The 24271-nt window shown below is 44.7% G+C and overlaps 2 protein-coding genes across 3 annotated transcripts; one reads left to right on the plus strand and one right to left on the minus strand.

Moving 5' to 3' along the window:
* The first annotated feature begins 236 nt into the window (after window positions 1-236).
* Window positions 237-1283, plus strand: RpL31 (ribosomal protein L31). 2 transcript variants are annotated; one of them, XM_018032819.2, is made up of 3 exons: window positions 237-344; window positions 700-926; window positions 1090-1283. In XM_018032819.2, exons 2-3 carry the CDS (start codon window positions 706-708, stop codon window positions 1238-1240), a joined length of 372 nt encoding a protein of 123 aa, XP_017888308.1. In that variant the 5' UTR covers window positions 237-344; window positions 700-705; the 3' UTR covers window positions 1241-1283. The 2 variants fall into 2 exon arrangements, with proteins under 2 accessions (XP_017888308.1, XP_017888309.1); XM_018032820.2 differs by having other exon boundaries at window positions 246-344; window positions 703-926.
* A 768-nt stretch (window positions 1284-2051) lies between these two features.
* LOC108629882 (uncharacterized) lies at window positions 2052-22945 on the minus strand (the record flags this gene model as incomplete). Its single annotated transcript, XM_018032818.2, has 6 exons — window positions 2052-6753; window positions 6874-7352; window positions 8494-17544; window positions 18468-18568; window positions 19555-19978; window positions 20559-22945. Coding segments are annotated over 6 exons (15209 nt in total), but the record flags the coding sequence as incomplete, so codon positions are not given.
* Between the last annotated feature and the right edge of the window lie 1326 nt (window positions 22946-24271).

The raw sequence follows: 24271 nt of genomic DNA on the forward strand, positions 1-24271 counted from the left end.
TAAATAATAAGTAAATGATACAATGAACGAATAACGTTTATTCTCAGTTTCGTTGTTACTAGCTGTAATCACTGTCGATTCCTGCGCTTTCCGCGAATCAAAATTACGTTATATCTCTACAGTAGAGGTATCATAGAAACGTAATTTTAATTATGCACTTTTATAAAGTATGAAATAAAAACAGAATGTTTATTGCTATAAAGATTGCACGATATTAGCTAAAGGCAATCTAAATAATTCGGTTTGTATGAGAAATGAAAGTCCAAGTTTTGCTGACCGGAAATAGATGGGTTTAGGATCGTCAAGAAATCGGGTTCTTTTACGTGCGACCATAAGTCGGAAAGGTACTGCCCGTTTCGCGTAAAATAAAATCGATTAACATCCGGTTATTATCATTTAAGAATAAATAATTCTCGGTGTAATTATATGGATTGAATTCTGTGTCATAAAATGCACCAATTATTATTGTCTGTAACGTAATTTATTTTAGTGCAATACTGTGTTGTTTACTTCTCCCTTTAATAAACATAGTTTTTTAAGAAACTCTATAATTTAGTCAAATATTATTCGATAAAAATTAGTAGATTTGCAAAAAGCGTGTAGTTTTTAATTAGAAGTTTTCTTTGATCGATTGTATAAAAATTTAGTTCTTGTAGGTTATGTCACGTTGAAATCAAGTTCCGTGATCGTGTGTTTTAGTAGAAAATGGCCAAGTCTAAGGAAAAGAAGGGAAAAAGTGCTATCAGCGAGGTTGTTACTCGCGAATACACCGTGAATCTTCACAAACGCCTTCATGGGGTCGGTTTTAAGAAACGGGCACCGAGGGCTATCAAAGAGATCCGCAAGTTTGCGGAAAAACAGATGGGAACCCCGGACGTAAGGATTGACACACGTCTCAACAAACAACTTTGGTCCAAAGGAATCAGGTAAATTAAATTCATTTTTTAAATATACATACTTCGAAGTATGTAGATGGATGTAGATACGGATTGGACAGATATTTATAATATACATTTATCGGAAAATAAATGTACATGTATTTCATATTTAAAGAATTTGTTCTAAAAAAAGACGAATTCTCATTTTCAGGAATGTACCATTCAGAGTTCGTGTGAGACTCAGCAGGAGAAGGAACGACGACGAAGACTCGGCTAACAAACTGTATACCCTTGTTACGTACATACCAGTTGCTACTTTCAAAGGATTACAGACAGAAAATGTCGATGCCAGTCAAGATTGATTTATTTCTAATTAATAAATAGGTTTCTCTATATTTCCTCCTGTATAATTAGTTCAACTTTTACGTTTCCCCTATCTACAGTATCCTTAAGACTGTAATATTAAACTATCAATCTATTCTAGCTTAACTGATGCTTGGAATTGCAAAATATTTTACTCGAAGGATTTAAATAAAAGAGGTATTAGTCTGTTATTGAATCGGGTGTCGATCATACAGATCATAAAGAAAAATTACTGATCTCTATAGAATGATAGATAGTAGATTGGCAAATTAAGAAACCCTAATTTAAATATGCACTTTTGTCTATCCTAATAGTGGTATTAAAAAATTTCGAAAAATGCTTCAAGTAAAAGTTTTAAGTACTGACGTTCTCTACAAGAAAGATTCTATGCATTTTTCTTCTAACTCCAGTACTTAACAAGTCACATACGATTAATCGAGATATATGAGCATGACGCGACAAACTGAACCACGAGAGTAGGGGATACGGGTTACTTAGCAACCGCGGCCTTGAGCGGAATGCGGAGGGGTTCACGTGTTCAAGGCCGTTTGAAGGCTGTCGCGACGATGGTGGGGCGTTGAACGATTGTCTCACCTATTATCTACTCCGTATGCAATGTTCTTTAGTATTATAAGTTAGATATCGATTCCCTAACTTCTATCATCTATACCGAAAGTTGATCATCCTTCACTACTTGAATGATATCTGCAAACTTTCTGTTATCTTCAAACTCTGTCATAACTAATGCTCACCACATCGTCCTCGACTTCCTATCACAATCAGTCGTTCCCAAAATACATACGGCCAAGCTTGATTCTTCAATAATTTTATTTTTCCTTTGCAATCCTTATATTACAAAACATACTTTTCCAGACACATTGAAAATATGCTCTATTTACAATCGGATTGTTGCCTAAGTTATGTTTTTGTGCTAAACCATATTCTTGTTGTCGCTGTTGCATTCTCATCCCCGGTTGTTCGTCTTTACAGGAATTCGAATAATTAATATACTCTATACTCGCGTAGGCTCTCGTATAATAAATGATTATGGCAGTACATTTACATTAAAGTCTATTCCTTCGTCTCGTTTACATTCAATTATCATCTCGCTCTTAATTCATATATATATATATATATATAGATCATTTTTTTGTCTCGGATATTTATATATTTATATAATTTTACCATATGAAAGTCTACGGTAGTTAGAATTATGTGCATCAACTAGGCGTACGAAAGGAATTCCTCTTGTCTATCGTTCCTTCATCGTTAATAAGCTTCACGTTCTTAATTTACGTGGCAAAATCGTTAATGCCACGATATGAGATCTAGGGAAAAGGAAACGAACATTCGAACGCGTCAGAGGAAATTAACGAACAAGAATTAATTAATTAATTAAACTAACTGCGCTAAAGCGACTTCTATGAAAAATTCATTTGCCGGGCAAAAACAGCCGGCAGCATCTCCCCGTTCACGCGATATGTACGAATCACAAAAAGCCGGCGAAAGCACGCTACTCGATTGGACCCCAGTTTACATCGTCCTTTTACAGAAATTAAATTTAACTGACGCCCCCCGTCTCTCACCCGTCTTCAATTTTTTGCATTTTTTCTTTTTCTATAATTTTTTTTTTTTATCCTTAACTTCGCCTAAAGATTCGCTACGAGTAAACTAAAACGTTACAAATGACTCTAGTATTGTCTAAAGGTGCTCATATATATATATTTATATATATACTTTTATTTTGTTGTCGTTATTTCATTCAATGTCCGCTAGTTTTCTCACATTCAGTCTAAGATTATATTTATAATATTTATAACGGCTTGGAATTATATTCTTAACGTAATACGAGCTAGCTGTTTTCTTCTTTTTAGTATTTCAATGCCAAACTGCTGCTATGTACAGGTTGCCATTTTTTATATTCCCGTACGACGTGCACGATAACGACGTATCCGGTTCCATCGTGCAATCCGATATACGCGTTGAACGATTTTAACGTTTCACCGAAAGAAATCGAATTTCTTCTGGCAGTAGATCGCGTTACCTCCGTGATGGATCGAGTAAACGATTTATGGATAGAACGTAACGGGGCATTTTCTAACGACTACGAACTGCCTCGACTATAAATCAGTTAAAATAGAAAACGAAGTATAATGATAACTAAATCTGAGTGTCTCGTATACTCGGAGAGAAAAACAGAAAAAACACGAACGAACTTACGAGCAATTAACAATTAAATGAATCATCTAGATTACAGTCTCTCTCTTCCCTAATCCTAAAACTGTTCACGCACTTCGTAAACTTAGCCGTATCGCTGACGGCAACGTTCCTCCAGCTACTTTAACAAATCCTCCTCTCGTTCATCTTCGTTTAAGACTAGTATCAAAAAATCTGTACGCTATTTCTCCGGGTTAGAAAAGTCTCGTCCCTAATCCTGCAGTTCATAAACAAGAATCGCGTACTCTTCTTAGCTAGTCCAGAAATGCGTATCAAAACATTTCTTCTCTCGCTTCAGCTCTAAATATTATAATCCTGATCTTAAGATAGAACAATGCACTTTTCTCAGTCGCTTCTAGTTATACTTTTACTGCTTCTACTTATAAAACGTATTACGAATTACAGTCCTGCCGCTCCAGCTGTGCCGACCTTAAACGGACTCGGCACGTACCTCTAGTCGGCTAGAGCTGATCAAGCAGCTTTCGTCATAGAATATCATTCTCGTCGAGCCTAGTCGTGAAACACGTATCAAGAGGTGCTGTTTCTATGCTTTTTGCTCTTAGCCCTCCCGGGCTCGAACTCGTCTTCGCTTCTCCGTCGCTTCTCCTTCAGTTGCTTCTCCATGGCCAACATGGTGATCATCCTCTTATGGGAATCACCGACGATCCAACCGTGTTGCTCCTGGCGGTCGTCCTCCTCTTCTTCCACCGCGGGCACCACTTCCATCATCTCCTCCTCGTCGCTAGAGCTGGACCAATAGTACAATTGATTAACGGCTGCCCTTTTGCGCCTGCCAATGGCCACGCCGACGCCTTCTTCGACTTTGTTCCAAGATTTCGTCGTTTTCAATTCTTCATCATCGGAATCACGCTTCGCGCTAGAGGATCTTCGCTCCTTATCCCTCGACCCTCTCGATTCCGCCTTGTGTCTCTTTTCGCCTGAATTTTTGCTCCTCTTAGTCACTGCTGTGATCTTCACCTCAGACTTTGGAATCTTTTTGGGTTTCATCGGGGATTTCGAATGCTTCTTCGGTTTAACAGAAGATTCTTGATTACTCTCGCTGTCGTGGTTGGTTTCCGTCAGCACGGATTTGTTACAATCATTTTCGAGATCGTTCATTTGTTCATCGTGCACTTCGTCTTTATTCTGTCTCCTTTGCTTATCTTTAGTTTGATGTTTCTTCTTCTGTGCCGGTTCCCTGTCCTCCTTCGTCTCCGCGTTCTCATATTCTTTTTGTTCGTCGCTTTCCTTCGCGAGAGATTCTTTCTTCTTCCCAACTTCCCTCAGGATCTCCTCTTCAATAGCCTTCTGCTCTTTCGCTATCATCTGCTCATGCTTCTTCTCTATGTACCTCTCTTTCCTCTTCTCCTTCGACTCCCTCTTCTGCTTCTTCGGCTTCTCATGATCGAATCGATCATTGCTCCTTCTCTCTCTCGGGCTAATCTCTTCGTCGGAGCTACTTATCTCTGCTAACAGTCCCTGCTTACCGATCGCGCATTTCCTCTGCCTTCTCGTGGGCTGGAGATCCATCAATATCCTCTCCTGCTCCTCCTGAAGTTTCTTCAGCTGCTCCTCTTTCCTCTTCTTCGACTCCTGCACTTTTCTACTCAAGAACACGTGCAGTGGCAAATTCTCAGACTCCTTCTGTGGTTTCTCATTGCTGGAGAGTTTCTCCGGCAAACTTAAGAGATCATTGTCAGGCTCTTCCTCTTGTTCTACAGGGCTAGGCGATTTTTCTATCGCCTCTTCGAACGTTTCCTTTTCAGGCTCCGCCGTTATCGTAGCGACGTTCTCAGGCTTGCTATAGTTCAACGACGTCTCGTTTTCAGCCCGGTCCAGCAGGTCCAAGGCCTCTTCCAATGGGATCAACTCGCTCTCGTATTCCGTTTTCTCGTCGCCCTTCTCCTGCGGTAAATTCGGACTCCTCGCGCTGGGCTCTTCCGGCATGCTTGGCTCCGCGGTTATCGGATCTTCCACGTCCGACTCGGAACTGTCTTCTCTGTATAAATCGTCCATTTCGAAGTTCCTCTCGTACTGGTTCTGAGTCTCGTCGTCGCTGTTCCTCTGGTCGTCGACGTCCTTCCTTTCATCGATCACCAGAGGATGATCCGACATCTCCGACTCGGATTTCTTGTTATCACAATCATGTCTCCCAGCATCTTTCAAATCTTCGCTTCTCCAGTCGTGGTTCTCGTTCTCGGATGAATACTTCACCAATTCTTGATTTTGCTCTGCATTCTCCACTCCTGCTGTCGTCTTCTTAGCGATCTTCTTCTTCCTCTGTCTTCTAGATTCTACATCTTCGTTCTCAAACTCGCTTTCGGACGAAGTGTACAGTTCCGCGAAAATATTTTGTTTCCCTTTAGAGCAAGTTCTCTGGCTCTTAGATATACCGACACCGACATCCTCGGTCTTCACGACAGTCCTGTATTCATCGGAGCTGTCGTTCTCGTACCAAGCATTTCTAGTCTTCTTCTTAGAATTCTTGCTTCGCTTCTTCAGCTTCGAAAACTTTAATGGCTCTATGATCTTCTTCCCTTTCGGTTGCTTTCTTTCCACGAACTCGTCCATCGGCCCGGTGACCCGCCTTTGCTGATCCTCGCTCTGGAAAGACTTCAACGCGCCCTTCGTCTTCGGAGCGAACTTCTCCAGCTCCTTAAACTTCCTGTCGATCATAGACTCCAGTCTGCTACTGAGAGGGTCGCTAGCTTTCCCGTTTTCCAAAGTATCTTCGATAGTCTTGGACATCAGACCAGCCATATCTACGTCTTTAGTTCTCAGACAAGTTACCTCGCATCCTGATTTACTCCTGTAAGACAACACGCTGCCCAGTTTAGGTTCAATCTGACTCTCTTCTTCGTCAAACTCGTAAACGTCTTTAATTCTGTCTAATTCTTCTTTCCTGTCGAAAACGCCGTCACGACGTTTCTTCTTCTCAGCTAAACCGCCGAGCTCGTTGCGTCGTATCAGAGGGAAGTCCTGATGTTTTTTGGTTTTCTTGGTCTTGCGTTGCCTGTGGACGTTCAGTTCTCGGAGGGCCGCCTCGGATTTCGATTTCTCCTGCTGTTTCCTGTCGTTCATCTCCTTCTTCCTTTCGAACAGTTCCTTGATCGGGTTCCTGGATTTTTTCTGAAGGTCTTTGGGCATTGTTATGGGACTCGGGACGAGAATCGTGTCTTTACTTAGAGACGCCTTGGCAGCTTGCGCCACGTCCTGGGATACCGGGTCCTCGACCGTGGAAGTCGGGGCCCGGGCACAAGCGAGCTCCGCGAGAACCTTCATCGGCGTTGATCCACTGGGAACAGAGTGATTTAATCAAATTTCGCGATCACACGATCAACAGGTGGTCCAATTAAAAATAGAACAACCGGTCAATGGAATAAAAATTCGTTTTCATGTACAATAAAGTACTTACATATGATCGTGTTTCTCGTTGCCGTGCAGCAAATTGGACAACGCCTTGTCCAGTAGACCTCCCAAGGAAGAGTTCATCTTGCCTTTCAATCCGGATGTATCCAGATTCCTCTGTTCCTGGAGATCCCTCACGTGCAATGCCTCGTTGTAGCCGCCGTTGGACATGTTCGCGCCGGATAAATGGCGCTGATCGTGCAGATACGAGTTTCTCAAGAGGTCCTGTTCGTGTTTCGACGGATGCTCGTTCCTCTGGCCGAAGGTGCTCGCTATGAGATTCTCGCTTTCGCGCATCCGTTGTTGGATCTTGTCCCTGAGTTTATTGTTGTGCTCGAACGCGACGTCCAGGCTGTCCTCGTAGCCCAGGTTGTCCGCCCTGGACGTGTCCGGGCTCGCAGACCTACTGGAGTGCTCGCTCCTCAGATTCCTACCGCCCCTCTTCGGATAATCCCTCTCCCTGCTGTACATCTCTTCGCCGAGTAACTGAAATCATTGAACAATAATTTGGTTTCCGCTCTTTTTCACATTCACGGTGGGTTTCATTCTCTGCACGGGGTGCACTGTACAGTAACGTATATAATAGGATCAACGAGGTATCTTTAAGGAGATTAATTATCTGCTTAAAACAGTTTATTTGTTTGCCAGAGGAGAATGCTATTAATTAATGGCCACTCATGCAGGGTGGTTCAAGATAATTTAATCTGACGATTAAGCACCGATAGAATTGTTTCAATAAAAAGCTTTGGCTGGGTATTGTTTTTCTGTGTAATGTTAGTACGAGAAGTGTTAGTAGAAACCAAGCTGGACATTCTTTAATTAGAAAGAAAAGGTCGAGCCTCGAGTTTTTAGACGTAAAAAATTGAATTCGTTTTATTGAAGGGACAGTAGATGTCGATTTCGAAAGGAGGAAAAGATTCGTAACTACTGTACACACTAAGAAATGTCGAAGGAATGAGAGAACTACCTTTTGCATGCATACTGAGAGACATTGTCTGTATAAAGCTGGTTCATAGGTCCTGCAAACATTACCACAATAATGTATAGAGTATTCCCTTCACGGAATTTCATGCAAGGGTGTAACCCACAGAGAATATCCGGTTTTTAATATGACAATAGAGAGTTTATTTAAATTATGCAAGACTGATACTTCGGGACACACCCTTACAAGTAAATATTCCGTTAGCATGTATAGAAAAGAACTGAAGATATGTAAATGCGAGCTTGAAAGCAGTTTTATCTTTTTAGCTGTAACACGCAATATAAGCCAAGTGCAGAAATAAAAATGAACGCATGCAAAATGTAGATGATCCCAATTTTACAAAAAGAATTGGAACGACACGTTTTTCAAATAACTGTTAACTTACCGTAAGATTCTGACAATAATATAATTTTGATGCACAAAAACCAAGCGTATTATGCTAATCATTGTACAAAAAGTGAGTGTTGGAGAGAAAAGTAAATCTGTTAATTTATTTGAGAGGATCGAAACGAGGAGCAAGTGATTCATTCAATTTTTTAGAACATTAAATTATGACGCCCCTTAAATAAATATTTTTACTATGAACTCTCAGGCGAACGAATTCAACGAACATGCGAGGAGGCTTCGTTTTAACATAATACTCACCTGATTCACGGATTCTAGTAGACTCCCAAGGCTGTTCTGGCTCTCGACGTCCCTCCATCGGTCTCTAGGTCCCCTGAACCCTTGCTGCTGCTGCTCATCTTTCCTGTGGTACCCTTCGCTATGGTCCAATTTGATTTTCTTAGCACCCCTTAACTCGTTCTCCGTCGTAGCTTTCAGTCTAGAGCAGCACTCAACGAACAGCTCTTCGTCAAAGTTCAGAACCTTGCCCTGTCTAGGCTTAGCAGTTCCTATCTCCTGTGGAACGTCCAAAGCGTTGTCCTCGATCGCGTCAGTAGGTGCGATGGTGACCACTTCACTTTTGTTAGTCGACGAGGGCGACCTGATCACGATCTTCTCCCCGGAGAACTCGCTGGAGCTTCTCTTCCGGAACGGAACTTCGCTGACAGTAATATTCTCGTCCTCTTCTTCGTTCTCACTATTGGTGCTGCTTCCTAAAGAACTCTTGGACGAACCACAGACAAACAAAGGAGACGTGTGTCCCATGTCTTCATCCTCGGCTTCGTCGATGTTCAAGTCTTTAGTACTTTGAGAGTGTCTGTCCATACTTGGCGATCTGTTTCCGATGCTAATCGAGCCTAAACTGCTGTAGCTTCGCGAGCAGTCCAGATCAACGGACAGTCCTTGCTCTTTTTCAGAAAGATCTTTAACGAAACTGTCCTCGTGGTCAGATTCTTCAGTATCCTTTATTCTCTTACCCGAATCCTTCCAATCGTCCTCGTCATTGTTGTCTTTACTCTTCCTCGAGCCTGACGACTTTCTCTTTTTGGTTCTCTGGTCATCTTCTGTACCAATCAGTTTCGATGAGTCCTCGTCGTAATTAAAGGATCCGTAGCCACTGTCTTTGGCCGCGTGCGGTTTCCCAGTCCATGGATCTACCTCAGCGAACCACATGGAGATCCTCTCTTCAGCCCTCTTTTTGCAAGGCCTCGAGGAACGCCGTTTATCTGAATCCGAAAGAAGGTAATATCCGTTAGAAGCGTCTGCGTCGTGCTTCTTTCGGTTGCTCGACTTGTGCTTGGAACGATGTTCTTCTTGGTACTCAGGAGCCGGGCTCTTCTCTTTGGTTCTATCCAAGGAAGAACTCTTTTTCTTCCTCCCTGGCCTCCCTCTCTTGGGAGTCGAAGATGCATTCCTATTGTTTCTATCCTCTGAGTATTCTTTAGTCTTCACGTCGTTCGAGTTCGAGGCTCTAAGTTCGCTCGAATCGTCTTCAGACTTGGATACCCAGTCGTTCAACACTTCCTTGACTTTGTCTGTCTTCTCGCTGCCAAACACTCTGCCAAACACGCTCTTCACTATCTTACTCTTGTTCTGAGATTCGTTCTGATCTTCGTTTTCACTGTCATCGCTGTCGCTTGTTAAATCAGCGATTTTGTTTCTGATAGTCTTCTTGCTTCTGGATTTTTTATCCTTGCTGGAATATTTACGACCCCTCGACACTTTTTTACTCGAACTCGTATTAGGTTTTCGCCTAATGCTGGTCTCTTTCACTTGTGTCTCGTCGGAAATAGTCTTCAACGATGGCAACACTTCGTTAGTCTCTGATTCCGATGAAACCTTCGACTCCTTATCAGAGGCTTCCATCGCTTTTGAAATTTCTTCGTCTCCCTCTTCGTTGCTCGCCAATTCTTTAGTCAATTCTTCATCAGGGTTCGAGTTATCAGTTGAATGATTCGTATCCAATTTTTCGTCATTTAATTCATTCACGATAGAATCAATGTTCTTTTCTTCCGGCTTCTCTTCAGGTTTTGGGTCCTCGTCGATTTGGATGTTCATGGGGGACTTCTGTTCCTTTTCTCTTTCCAATAATAATAATTGCGACAGTGGTTTGTCTGCTAAACTTGAAGACGATGAAACTTCGTCATCCTCCATAGAACAGAAATCTATTTTACTCTCCGATTCTTCCACAATTTTTTCTTCAGGCACCTGCTCCACCTGCTTCAGCTGTTCCGAAGGAATTTCCTCCAACGATTTTATAGCTTCCTCTTCTGCAATTTCTAAATCATCGGATTCTTGTACGATCTCTTTTTCCAATTCTTTTAGATTGGCTTCAATATAATTTGCCAAGGGTACGGTTGGTGTTTCCGGTGATTTTTCTTCTGTGACTTCAGGCTTCGCAGACTCATCGATCTGTGATTCAACCTGACTGTCTTTACATTTGGAGAAATTTATAGGAATGGTTTCCATTTCTTCAACGTGCTTCTTGCTTCTTCTCTCTCGTTTGGATTTCCCACTTCGCGTCGATTTCACGGTTTCATTCCGTTTATCTTCAATTTTATCGTCCACCGTGAGAACCTGCTGGTCTGGAGTGTCCGCCTTTACAGTTTCTTCTTTAAGACTTTGTTCTTTTGATTCGTTCAAATCTTGAACAGTTTCCCAATTTCTAGACTCGACTTGTCCATCGCAATTATCATTTTGATGTTCCTTCGTAAAAGTGCTTGAGTAATCTAATCTAAAACTGTTATTTATTTCGTCACTGCTTTCTTTACAAGGCTCTATGCTACGTTTATTTATAGTGAATTTTAAACTCAACCGTTCATGACGCGTTTCTTCGTCATTCTTCGTTTCTAAATTAAGAGAAGCTTCTTCAGTCTTTTCTTGACTGTCTAATTCCTTGTTTAAGACAGCTATTTCTAGGTCTTGTAATTTGGAAAATTTGTCTTCTAACTCAGTTTCGTTGGTCTTTAAAACCGCAGAGTCTATCAGAGTATCCTCCTTCATCAAATCCGACTGTGGCACGTCCAAATTCGGGATTTTTATATTCATATTTGGACTCAAAACGATGGGCTCGACGATGATCAACGGTGGATTCGGAATTTCCAATTCGGAACTTTCCAAACTGATCTCCTCGTCGATCAGACTCTTTTTATTTTCCTTCTTTTCATCAACCTTTTCCACCTTCTGAACTTCGATTTTAGGTGTCGATGTCGATTCAGGTTCAGGACTCACGTGATCAGTGAGAACGTAGTCATCGTGGCTCATGTTCTCAGTGATCTTGCAGATTTCTTCATCCAGCAATTGATCTTCAAGTGTAAGTTGCCGATTACTCTGAGAATTTTCCATGGAATCCTGTACCAATGAATCGTCGTAGCAGGGATCATCGTGTACAGACTCTTCATTAATTATACACGCTGAAGGGTCAGCATCCTCCGTCTTATTTTTGGATTCCAAGGATACGTTCATCGATTCGTCAGGATTTGGATTTTCATCATTGGAAATATCGATTTGATTGATATTACAATCGTCTACGAACGTTTCGTCTTTCTTAGAGTTGGCCATTTGAACCAAATGCGACTGGGACTGGTTGTGTTTCTTCAGCGAGCTCTTCCTAGTGAAACTGGTAGCACAGACTTGACAGAAGAATCGCGCAGCTTCCTTCGTCAGCTTCTTCTTCTTCTCCACGATGAGAATCTCTCCGGTCTTCTTATGAACCACCACGTAATTGCCTGCTGCCCGCTTCTTCGGAGTCTGAAACTCGCCCTGAGTTTGTGAAAGGTTTTCCAACTTGGAGCTCGTGCTATCTTCATTGTTTGACTCTTCTCCTTCGTCATCTTCATTTTCGTCGACGGGTTTCTCTTTCGAACTTTCGACCGACTCTTTATCTTCCTTCGTTTTGTTTTCAGTCTCCTCGGGCTTGTCCGGAGTGGACAGTTCAGCCAGTTTCAACTCGTCATCGTTTGCCCAGCCTTCCTGTTGCAGAACGAAATCGCCGTAGAAAATATCCCTCTTCTTTCTTCTACTCCTTCGCGTTTCTTCTTGTTCTTGCAGCGAGCAAAGCTTATCATCCGGCAATTCGTCATTGCAAAATGCGTCGAACTTCTTCCTAATGCTTCGTCGCTTCTCCGCGTTTTCCACCTTCGAGCTCGTGCCATCTTCATTGTTCGACTCTTCCTCTTCGTCCTCTTCATTTTCATCTTCGACGGGTTTCTCTTTCGAATCTTCGACCGACTCTTTATCTTCTTTCGTTTTCTCTTCTTCTTCCTTGTTCGGAGTGGAACGTTCGACCAGTTTCAATTCGTCATCATTGACCCAGGCTTCCTGTTGCAGAACCAAATCACCATAGAAAACGTCCCTCCTCCTCCTTCTACTCCTTCGCGTTTCCTCTTGCTCTTGGAGCGAACAAAACTTATCATCCAGCAAGTCGTCATTATAGAAAGCGTCGAACTTTCTCCTAATACTTCGTCGCCTCTTCTCCGCATTTTCTGGCTTCGAGTGAGTCTCGATAACGGATCCGCAGCTGTCAGACTTTCTCTTGATGCTCTGCTGTTTGTCATCGTCCTGTTCTGTGGTGGCCGATTCCGAGTCTTCGTTCCCTTCAGTCTCGCGCAAAGGTTTCCTCTTCTTGGAGAAGCGTTTCGTCCTGAAGTAGCTGGACTCGCTGATGCAGGAACTCTCTGATAAGTTATCTACGCTCTCAGCTCTTTGAGCCGCGAGATCCTCGGAAGAGAGCTGCTTCTTATTCAGCGGCACCGTCGCGCTCTGATGAGTCAGATCCAACGATGCAGATGAGCTTGATCTTGACAGATCATTTCCAGAATCCTTCTGGATCTCAGGTGGTTCTTCCTTCTCCTTATCTTCTGGACACTCGGGAGCAGTCGCTTGAGATTCCACGGAAGATGAATTGTTTTGCGTGTCGGGATGCTCGTCAGCGTTCGACTTCCTCTTGTGCGTTCGTTTCTTCGTGAGCTGCAGAACTTCTGTTACCTCCGGAACCTTAAACGGTTCCAAAGTAGAACCGGTGATCAGATCATTAGAGTTCTTGTTTTGCTGTTCAGTCTCATCGATCGCTTTACTTGTTCTTAAAGATCTTCTTGGTGGAAGTTGGGAATCAGCTATTTTAGAATCGGAATTATCTTGAGAAATAGCCTGTATCATTTCGGATTTCTTCTTTCTACCACGCTTCTTAGGCACTTTCGGAACAACTGGAGCATCTTCAGGCTTCTCAGGTTCTTTTATTTCGTTCGTCGAGGAATTCTGAACGAGTTCTTCTTTGTTCTCCAATATAGAATTTTCTTTTGATTTCTCTGGAAGTGCTGCTGGATCGTCAGTAGGTTTTTCATTTAATAACGTTTCATCTTGCGTTTGAATTGAAGAATCCTTTTCTCCGTCGTTCACGGTCTCTTCTTTACTTTCAATTTCCACAGCTGTTTTCTGCGGATCTTCATCCTTCGTTTCTTCTTCAGGTTCCAACGGCTTCGACTCGTCGCTATCGCTGATCCATCCCTCCTCTTGGGGAAAATCGCCACCGTGGCTGACGTTCCGCGATCTCCTCGAACTCCGTCGTCTTTTATCATTCTGCTCCTTTGATAACCGATCTTCGGTTGGAATGGAAGTAAGGTCATTCTCAATTTCTTTTTTCTCTTCATTTCTCACTTGGAATCTTGAAGATCTTCTTCTCGACCCTTTAGCTTCTTCGACAGACGACTCCTTCGCATCAGGCTCCTTTGAAATTGCTCCTTCTTTCGTCGATTGACCTGTTTTTTCCTCTGCGATCGATTTTCTTTTCGATCTTCGTACAGATTCAACTTCCTGGTCCAAATTTTCGATAGACTTCCTCTTCCCACTTAGTGTCCTCGAAACTGTTTGCTTCTCTTCCGCGTTTCCTTGGATGTCTTGATTCTCATCTTTCTTTTTATCTTCGTTGACAGAGTTTGGTTGTTCGAGATTCTCTTGGGAGTCAGTTTTCGGTTTTACACTCGAATCTTCTTGGACATCGACGACAACCTTGTTCTTCGCTTCCTCTTCACTTTTCTCCGCGCTAACTTCAGGCGACAAACTGTTTTCATTGATAGAAGGCACTTTCTTTGATTTCTCTATTAGATTAACTTCCGTGGCTGTATTCGCCTCGCAGTCGACAGGTTTTCTTTTTCCAGACTTCGGCGAGCTTCCTTCCAGCGATCGTTTCTTGGACCTTCTCTTCACTCTCGTCTCTTGGTCCTTGTTCACCGATTCTTCTTCTATACATTCAGAAAAATTCTTTCCTGGAGGCTCTGCCACGTTTTCCGGGACAGACGCAGCTTCCGTAGAAGCAACTTCTTCGTGGTTCTTCAAATTATCAGTTTCTGTTTGAGTTTCTAAGGAAGTTTCAACGACGATTGGTAATTTGGTATCCTCGTTAGTTTTACTGGAAGAGTCCTCTTTCACATTTTCAACGTTTTCTTCTTTTTGATCAGAACTGTTGTCCAACATTTCCTTAGGTGCTTCTGTCTCCTTCAAGATTAACTTCTGATCAATTTTACTTCTTTCGTTTTCCTTAACAGTTTCCTGGCTACAGTCTTGAATCTGCTCAGGAATATTATTCTTCGTTTCATCTGAATTCTCGGTTTGTTCCGTCAAGCCGGGACCAACTTCGTCTAAAATACTCGTGAGTTCATCAGCTGCCGTGTCTAACAGAGAGCCTACTTCACCTTCCAATAACGCATCCTTTTGTTTGGCGATTTTCGAAACGATCTTCTCCAGAAACGACCCCTTCCCTTTCTGCTTTCTCCTAGACAAATCTAGGATGATGTCGTTAGCCGGAGATTGTTCTTTGGTGATTTTAGGAGAGGAGTCAACCCTCTGACATTTTTCTACAGGATTCTCGACGTTCGGTTCCTTGGTGGAAACCTCTGGTACTTCCGGTTGCCGTGAATCCTCTTCGGGAACCTTTTGAACACAATCGGCTTCCTTGACCAACTCGTCGAATTCATTCGTCGCCTCCAAGACGTTACTTTCCGGAGACTTAACGCTTTTACCCGTATTTTGAGATTTACTGTTGCTGTCGTCAGGTTGCTGAAGAGACTCAGCGGGAGTCACGTTCTCCAAGCTCGTTTGGACCGCCAGTACACTCTGTTGAGTCTCGATCGGAATATTCTTGCCCTCGGTGAGGATGCCGATCACGTTGTTCAACGATCTCTTGGGCGCTTTCTCTTTTCGAGATCCCCAGGACTTTCGAGGTCTGCCGACCCTACCTTTCTGAACAGGTGCAGGAGTGTCCAGTGAATTTTCCTTGCCACTGTCCATGGAATTACCTGTTTCCGTTTGAAGATTAGCCAGACTCGCGTTGCTCCTCGGAGGATCGAAGATCTTCGACTCTTCAGACTTGTCGGTTTTCTCTTGCTTATCTTCGATTTTCGGTAATGCATCTTTCTCATTAGAATTTCCATTGTCGACGCAATCAATGGAACTCTTATCAGTCTCTTCGTTCTTCGTCTCGTGTTTCTTGTCAACGTCGTTACTAAATTTAATTCGACCTCGTCTCTTCCCAATGGTATTCTTCTTCAGAGACAACTCGGTAGGTTCGCTCTGAGCTTCTTCAGTGGAATTCGGCAACGAGCCTCTGGTTTGCCTCTTATCGACCGTCACATCTGCTTCTGGCTTAGCTTGACTATCAGTAGATAACTGATTGGAGTTCGAAGCAGATTTGTTGTCGTTGGACAGGCTGCTGCTCCTGCGTTTCCTAGTCGCGGCCTTCACCTCGTTCGCACCGTCCTTCGTCTTGTTCGGTTCTTCCGGTACAGTTTTTTCACTTCTCGCTGAAAATCTCTTATCAGTTTTCCTCAACGATTTCCTCCTAGCGTCGAACTTCTCTTTCTTCGTGGACGCGTCGGACGTCGAGCCAGAATCGATTTTCATCTTCTCCGATACCCTCGCCCTCTCCTCAGGTCTGTACTTAGACATCGGCTGCCTGAGACATCTTTTCGACGTGGCAACTCTGGAACTCAACACCAAAGTTGTCATCAGATCTTCCTTGCTGTCCGATCCAATTAATTTCTTCACTTCGAACGGGACATTCTCGATCTTTATATCATCCTCGCTCTTCACATTGCTCAATCTTGATCTGCTCCTCGTCTCCAATTTCCCTTTATCCTTCTTCGCGTCCTCGGCGTTCTTCTTATTTTCTTCGATCCTTCCAGGCGCGCTCTTCCTCTTCAATTTTTCCTTAATGGCAACCTCTCCGCTCTTCTCTTTCGGTCTTCTACCTTTACCCTGTTTCTGTTCTTTGTCCTCTTCCTGTACGCTGTTCCATTCTGTCCCTTCGCTTTCGTCCTTCTCAGGAGTGTCGAGGTTCAAGCATCTGCTGACCGTGCTCCTGCCGCGAGGAGCCTTTACCGAATTGGTCACCGGAGACAGGATGGGCAAATCGTTGGCGGGCGTCTCGCTAGCTTCAACGGTGGAAGCCTGAACGGCAGGTTCCAGCGTCGGCATTTTGTCACTGTCGGAGGACAGTCTAGTAGTCCGTTTAGGCAACTGATCGCCGTTCTTCAGCCTGGACGAAGTAGCCCTCAGCTTGGATCTGATCACCGACGACTCTGGACCAGCTTCGCTCTTCCCTTTAACCACCGGCTGTGGAGACTTGATCTCCGGCGACTTCTGAGGAGACGGTGAATCCTTGTTCGGGTCTCTGGCGAATTTCCCGTCGTGGGTCCTCGGCTGTGACTTCGCCTTGATCGACGCGTTCAACGAAGCCACCGGATCGACCGGTCGTTTCTTCCTAGGCGTAGTCTGCATAAGTAATTTATTTCTCACAGTTTGATTAGACGGCTTAGCTTCCTGTACTCTTGCCTCCTTCTCGTCCTTAGGAGACCATTTAGCCTTGGCAGATTCGCTAGAATCCCCGCTCGCCTCCAACGTGTTTTTCAACGTTTTAATCTTAGCCTTAAGTGCACCCGGTTTCTTCCCTTGATCCAAGCTTTTAACAGCGTTCTCTTTTGTCTTCACGTTTCTCTTCTTGCCCAATACCCTGGGTCCTCTGCTCTTCGCTCTTTTCTCATCCCCGTTCGCAGAGGCGGCCGCTTCGTCGGACTTCTCTTTGGTATCTTTCTCTAGGTCGTTCCTCTCGGGGTTCACGTCGCCAGGCGTCTTCTCATCGGCCGCGTAGTTCATCACGACGCTCTCGATCACCGCCGATATGTTGTCGATCCGGCAACGATGCCGCTGGATTGACTTGGCGTTCTTCAGCAACTTGTTCCTCAGAACGGCCTTGTTCCGGGACATACGCGAGGCGCTGGAATTGTCGCCCACCACCATTCGCCTCGTTCTGGTTTGCACCTGTGTACAGGCAAACGCTTCGTGGTACTCTCGTGTGCCCGCAAGCTCGGGCATCATCTCGTTCCCTCGCCACAATCATCGCGCGATTGCGTAAGCAAATCTAACACGGTTTCCGTCGTTACAACGTTCGGAATTAACTCTGGCAATTGTCTTTATTCTACGAAGTGACTCAGGATTTTCATTAATTAATTATATATTCCCGTGAAACGCGCTAATGCTCTTAGGTCTCTAAAATCGGGGTCGCGTACCGGCAATAACGAAATCAGAATGAGCGTCCGTCCCGTTTGGAAAAAAAAGTATTACTTAGGGCAGGGAGGGAACAACACGAGGCAACCGTCTTGCCCGCGCGGACTACGTGGCGTACACCGTTTCTATGTGCCGCGTCCATCGTACGTGTGTGTGCACGTGCGGACAGCCAGTGTTGAGTAATCAATACTCCACTTATATCCGTGTCGTCCAGCCGGAGCCGAGCAAAGCCGGTCGGGTCCGCGTTATTGCCTTATCATTATCGAGCCTCATATTTTTCGTCCACCAGGATTCGGGTCATCCTCTGTTTACGAGTCTCGTTTACCTAATTTAGACTCGGCACGCGATTTTTGGGTCACTCTTGCCAGTTTGGCACTATCGTGCCTCGAATGAAAATTCTTCGACTTTTTTACAATTCTGTTATTGGGTCACGAATTTTAATTCTATTAAGCCAGTTCGATTTTGTCTAGTAATCACGGGGAATCCTTCGGCTATTTTCTAAATTCGAGTAGCTCGTCTAAAAATTCCTTTTTTATACCGTTCAATATTTATAAACATTGAATCCCACCCAGTATTAAGCAACACGTTCATGTTATTTAAACATTTAAACACAGTAACACGAAAACTGAACAGGTAACCAAGGAGCTGAAAGGATCGTTCAAATATTTATCACTTACGTTGCGAAGTCTACCCTGTGTCCTCATCGTGCTCTCCTGCAACACCTTCCTCGTAGCCCTTTTGGGAGGCAGGTTCGCCAGCATCTTCTGGATACTCTCTCCTGTGAACATGGAAAGTACACACGATGTCAGAAGTTTAAGAAGAAACAATCCTTTTACGAGAACTCCATTAAACTCATTGATAATTCAACAATGCAGTTGGCTTCGGCAAATAGCGTCGTTAATAATTCATCGATTACATATTCACTCGTCATTAAAATTATTCATGCGCAGAAAAAAAATTACTCATATGTTGTACGTCTAATTAAAAAAAAAATTAAATCTCTATTCAGATTCCTTTTATTTTTTGTACTCTCCGGAGAACAAATCTGTAGCGTAGTAACTCTACTTATTTGAACTTATTAACAATAACACCATTTGGCTCCCCATATATGTATTTAAATAATAAACTTATGAGCGAAACTTGACAACTGTTACTACGATTTCATTACTTTCTAGTTCTCAATTTGACAAAAATATAATTGTTTTATTTAAATTTAGTTGAATATTGTTTATAATTATGATGATAATAAGTAAATGGGGAACTTGACGTCTTTCGTTGATTTCACAACTTTCAGGTGCTTCTTTTCACAAGGCTATAATATTTATTATATTATTGCTACTTAAAATTATGAACGAAAGCAATGTAAGAAGGATTTCGTTGGAATAGGAACCAGACATTTCAAACTTGCCCATTTCTTTACCGTTTCATGAAAGGGTTAATTTTTTGGGGGATTAACAATATACTGAAGTGAGATCGAAGCAGGTGCCGTTTTTCACTATTTATGCGCACGTGGTTTTTTTCGAGGCTGCGTTAATATTAATCAAGGCGCGATTAACAAGTTCGAAGTTATGATAATCCCGGCGCGGCGGTCGTAATTATTGCAAAGGGAAGTTACGGTATAAGTGATTCGACCGAATCAAACAAAGTTTTAATTAGTGCAGTAATTAAACTCGTAGGGCGTTAATAAATTCACGGGACCTTGTAGACTGTTTATTTTCGTGCACGGTGAAATTTTGCGAAATGGAATTAGTGAGAGAAACTCACTGTCGCTGGGCCTGACCCTGGGCCCCGTCGGCTGTTTCTCTTTAGGTTGATTCACCCTGGGAGTCTGCGAGTTCTGAATGTTCCTCTTCATCCCCCGCTGCCTGCGTCGCCTGCTACGGCTGCCGAACGGCCTCCACTTGCACTTTTTCTTCCCGTTACCGAACAACCCTAACAGCCACGCCTGGTCACCCCCGCACTCTAACATATGCCTGTGCAACTCCGGTAGAGTGGTACAGTTCTTGGAACACTTGGTGCACACCTTCTCCGCCAGGTTGGCCGCTCTCGCCTTAGCCGTGGCCACGTCCTTTCCCGGCAGGAACAGGTGCTTGTACAACTCCCTCTGATCGCCCGAGAACTCGAAATGCGAACACCAGACGTTCGGGTGCGAAGCCGCCTTATGGTCCTCCATTTCTTTCAGCGTCACCTGCGTCAAACAACGTCGGTCCGATTAACGTCGGTTTAATTAACGCGTATAATATTAGCGCTATTGAACCGGTGGTATCGCGGACAGATCGATAGAGACTCGTTCGGACAGCTAATTGTCAATCAACATCGAGATAAGTCCTTTCGACCGGCCCGCAATCCGATCGATAGTTACCAATCGAGTGGCTAATTAATTAGCCGATCGGTTATATGTGTGCCGCGTTTCATCGGATCAGACAGTGGATTCTTTTCCTGTCTAACTGTTGCTCAGGCGTTTATTTAGAATTCACCAATTTCCGAACGACTCGTTCAAGAGTTTGCCGATCGGGCAAGTGTCAAAGGTCGAATAAAACGATAAACTCTATCGTCTCGTTAAACAGTGTTACTACACCGAAGCCGGAGGAATAACAAACATCAATCACCTTTATCGAACGTCCCACTGTTCTAAAATTAATCCGTCGGTCTACGACTCGGAATCGCGGGCCGAAAATAACCGACTTAACCATTTATTGGCCGAATAACCGACCTGAAATAGCCCCGAATCCATTCACCCACGTTTCTCACCGTTCTCCGATACTCACATGCTTCGATGCACACGCGCCGCAGACGTAGATCCTCGGCCTGGACCACTCGCCGGTCAGCTCCGCGTAGACGACCTCCTGTTTCCTGCTCGCCTCCGTGGTCATCTTCTCGTCCCACTTCCTCAGCCTCAGGAAATTACCGAACTCCATGGTGAACTCGGTGGCATCGCTGCTGTCTTCTATCTGCGACATCTCGTCCACGTCCGGACTGGTAGTCTCGGACGATGTCTGCTCCGGCTCGCTCTGATTCTCCTGGATCTCCGTGGTCTCGGATGGTCCCAAGATCGGGATCTGGTGCAACCTGTTCAGACCGAGCCTCTCTTTCAACACCTGCTGCTTCTTCCGTATAGACAACTGCGTTGAAATGTCGAATTTGCTCAGGTCCTTTATGGAACAAGTCCACTGTTCCTTGCCGTCGTACTTCCGCGGGAAGTTGTACTTTTCAAAGGACACTCTCCTCGGATGGGACCTGCAACTCTTCCCAGGCTTCTGGGCGTATTCACTGTTGTTCTCATACTCTTCGGCGTACTCTTTGGAGTAGACCGGCGTGGCAGCTGTTAATGAAATGTCGATAGACTGGATCGCGTTGTGCTCGTAGAAAGACTGTTGCGGCTGTTGCTGCTGCGATTTCGTGTCTACCATGGAAGTGACCGTCGACGAGCTTTGAAGTTTCCCGTCCAAATGGTGGAGGAGGTTCTCGCGGATGTTGCAGCTAACGCTGCTGTAGAAGGAACTGTCGAACTCCGGACTGCCCGGGTTGCTGAAGTTGTCTTTGATCTGGAGCACGGGTTTCAGCAACGTGGACTCGGCTCGATGCTCGAGGTCGGACTCCTTGGGACTTTGGTTGCCTGGTTCCTTGCACGACGAGGGTTCCTTCTTCTCTTGAACCCTCTCCGCACTGGCGCTATGAGTCTCGTTCACGTGAACCGTCAGAGCCTCTCTGGTGAGGTACCTGGTGGAACACTGCAGACAGCCGTGGTACTTGTCGCTGTGGCTGCCGACCATGTGCTGGAACAGGCTCTCCAAACTCTCCGTGCATTTGTCCGAGCAGTACTGACAATTCTGCGAAGGTTTCCTCGAGTTTCTTTCCGACCTCCTGCCGCCGCCTTGCTGATGGACCCTCTCGGTGTGCCGCTGCCTGAGAGATATCGACATGAACTTCCGATCGCAGTAAAGGCACAGGTGCCTGACTGTAGGAGAAGGCGGCTTGCTGGGAGACTTGGAGCCCTGAGAAGACGAAGGCGACTGAGGAGGAGGAGGAGGAGCGGCGGTGGTCTCGCTCGTTTGACAATTTTGTAACACGGACGCTACTTTGTCTAAAGGTAGACTGCAATGCAGACTCGTCGTGGAGATCTGATCCTGACTCCGAGATTCCTCCGTGGAACCGTCCGAGGTCTCTTCTTTTTCTTGTTTACTCTCGTCGATCAGCTGATTGATACCGTTCAACAAATCGTTCAACAAGTCTCTACAGATGTTTCTCAGTTCCACATTTTCGAACTCCCTGTCCTCCTTACCAGGATCCACGTTCGCCTTCTCCTCGGTCTGGTTCTCGCTCAGCCTCTCCATAATGATCGTCCCCAGGGAACGATTCTCCTTCTTCTCATCTTCCTGACCGTCGTCCCTCGCCTCCTGTTCCTCGGATTTAGTTTCTTTGGAAGAACACTTAACGCGAGCCTTGTCCTCTTCTACCTTCAAGGACTCTTTCTCTTTACTAACACCGTCCATCGCAGCGTCCTTCGCGCAGCAAGACTCTTCGTTCCTTAACGAGACTTCGGACCTGGCCTCGACTTTCTGTTGCTCCGAGCAGGCTTCCATCCCGTCCGGTTTATCGGACTGCGTAGACAGGAAGACTGCAGCCTCAGTTCTACTCTCGTTCGGCTTTGAAGGCTCGAACTTCGCAGCCGGACCCTTCGAGTCCTCGTCCTCTTGGTCCTCCGGTTGCTGCTTCTCAGCCTCTTTACCCTTCTCGGCCTCAGTTTTCCTGTTGCCCTCCTCCTCCGCCTCCTCCTCGTCCTTTATCACACCGTTCAGCACCGTCATCACGTACTTCTCCAGGGTCTCAAGGTTTCTCTCCACGCTGTTCCTCCCGTCTTCCTCCTTCCTCGGGGAGTCACCGCTTCTGGAGTCAGGGACCTTCTTCCGCAGGTTGTTTATCACGTTGCTCAACCTGCTCCTCTTGTCCTGAGCAGTTTGCGCTGACCTATAAGCGTGACCGTGCTGCTGCTGACGGTCGCTGCTCACGCTGGCCGGGTGGCTGACGCCCAGGTCGTCGAGATTATGCGTCGAAGCGACCATCCTGGCGTCGACGCTCGATGACGACGTCGATGGGACGAACTTCGACGCCTCGCTGCTCGTCTTGCTACCAGCCACGTCCACGGATGCTGCTTCTGTAAAAATAAAATTCTCGTTTCAACGATCAGCGACTCTTTGTAACACGAATTGTAAACGGTTTCATCTCCGATGTTCGAGGGAATATTTTTCTATCGCCGCGGATCCCGATTGTTGTTTGGATCAATTTGCGTAGGGACGTCGTGTCGAACGCGACCGGACGTTCGGCACAGAATCCGTAGGATTGCATATGCAACGGACGGAACTAAAATACCCGGGCGACGGTATGCATCTAGCGACTGAGATACGCGGCCTACGCGAACGGAAGTGGAAGAAAAAAACTGGCCCGCGTTATATGTATGAGCGTCGGACAGATCAATAATTCCGAGGCGGTAAACGCTGAACATCTGATCAGCTTGTTTGATTTTTAGAAATTGGTACAGCTCGGAGCAGCTATCGGCGCCGGGGCCAACAGGTTTTTCTAAATATTTGCGGGATCAACTCCTATTAATACGAAGCCTCTTAGCAAAGGAAACAATTTTACAAGGGAATGATGCTGGTAATAAGTTCGCCGGTCCTCGTTTAATATCCTGTGTAGGGGTTATTAAACGCCGGTTGTAAGCCGATTAAAGCGTTTCACGGCTTGGAAACTCGACTCCTGGTGCCTACGAAAAACCTGGCATCGTGTCGGTATTAAAACTCGGCGATGGTTCCGTTTATTCGTTTCGACTGCCAGTGCTTTCTGGATTGTAAATCGATCAATAGGAAATCGATAAGTCGCGAAACACTTGAGGACAATTGCAGTTCGTTAAATTACAAATCTCAGATGTTTGTGTGTTTGTGAAAAGATCGTCGGGAAGGACTACCTGAAATCTAAAGGTACGGATAGTTCTAGCGCAGAAAGTCTATCGGGATTGGAATGTCGGAGGGCCTGTTTCAGTCGAGGTGCGTTTATTTTCATGGGCGGACTGCCAACTGGTGTGGAATACGGGACGCCAACGCTGGTGCCGCTATGCCTGTCCTGAGAGTCCCGTTTTATTAACGTTCGCCGAAATTTTTCCTACGAACCGGCCGCGAAATCCCATCGACGCTCCTCATTTTATTCCCAACTGATTTTACACGACGCAAACGTTTGGATTTTTTATAAGCTTCTGATATGAAACGTTGATAGGCAAATGAATGCATGAATTCAATGAAAATTATTAATAATCCAGATTTCATGTCTTATTTCAGATCGAGTTATCTCAGCAAACGTTGGAAAAAGAGTGCTAATAATAAATAGCTACGTGCCAAAGAGTATAGAAGAAAATATCCAATTAATTATTGACGTTGACGAAAAGCTTTTTATACAGAAGTTGGAGGCATTGACGTCCTCTAGAAGAAAG

The sequence above is a fragment of the Ceratina calcarata genome, unplaced genomic scaffold (genome assembly GCF_001652005.2).
Source record: "Ceratina calcarata isolate Rehan_Ccalc_2016 unplaced genomic scaffold, ASM165200v1 scaffold59.2, whole genome shotgun sequence".
NCBI classification, from domain to species: Eukaryota; Metazoa; Arthropoda; class Insecta; order Hymenoptera; family Apidae; genus Ceratina; species Ceratina calcarata.

Coding starts and splice junctions, on each gene's coding strand:
- RpL31 (XM_018032819.2), top strand. CDS start 706: ATGGCCAAGTCTAAGGAAAAGAAGGGAAAAAGTGCTATCAGCGAGGTT. Junction 927..1,089: donor CTTTGGTCCAAAGGAATCAG/GTAAATTAAATT, acceptor TCTCATTTTCAG/GAATGTACCATTCAGAGTTC.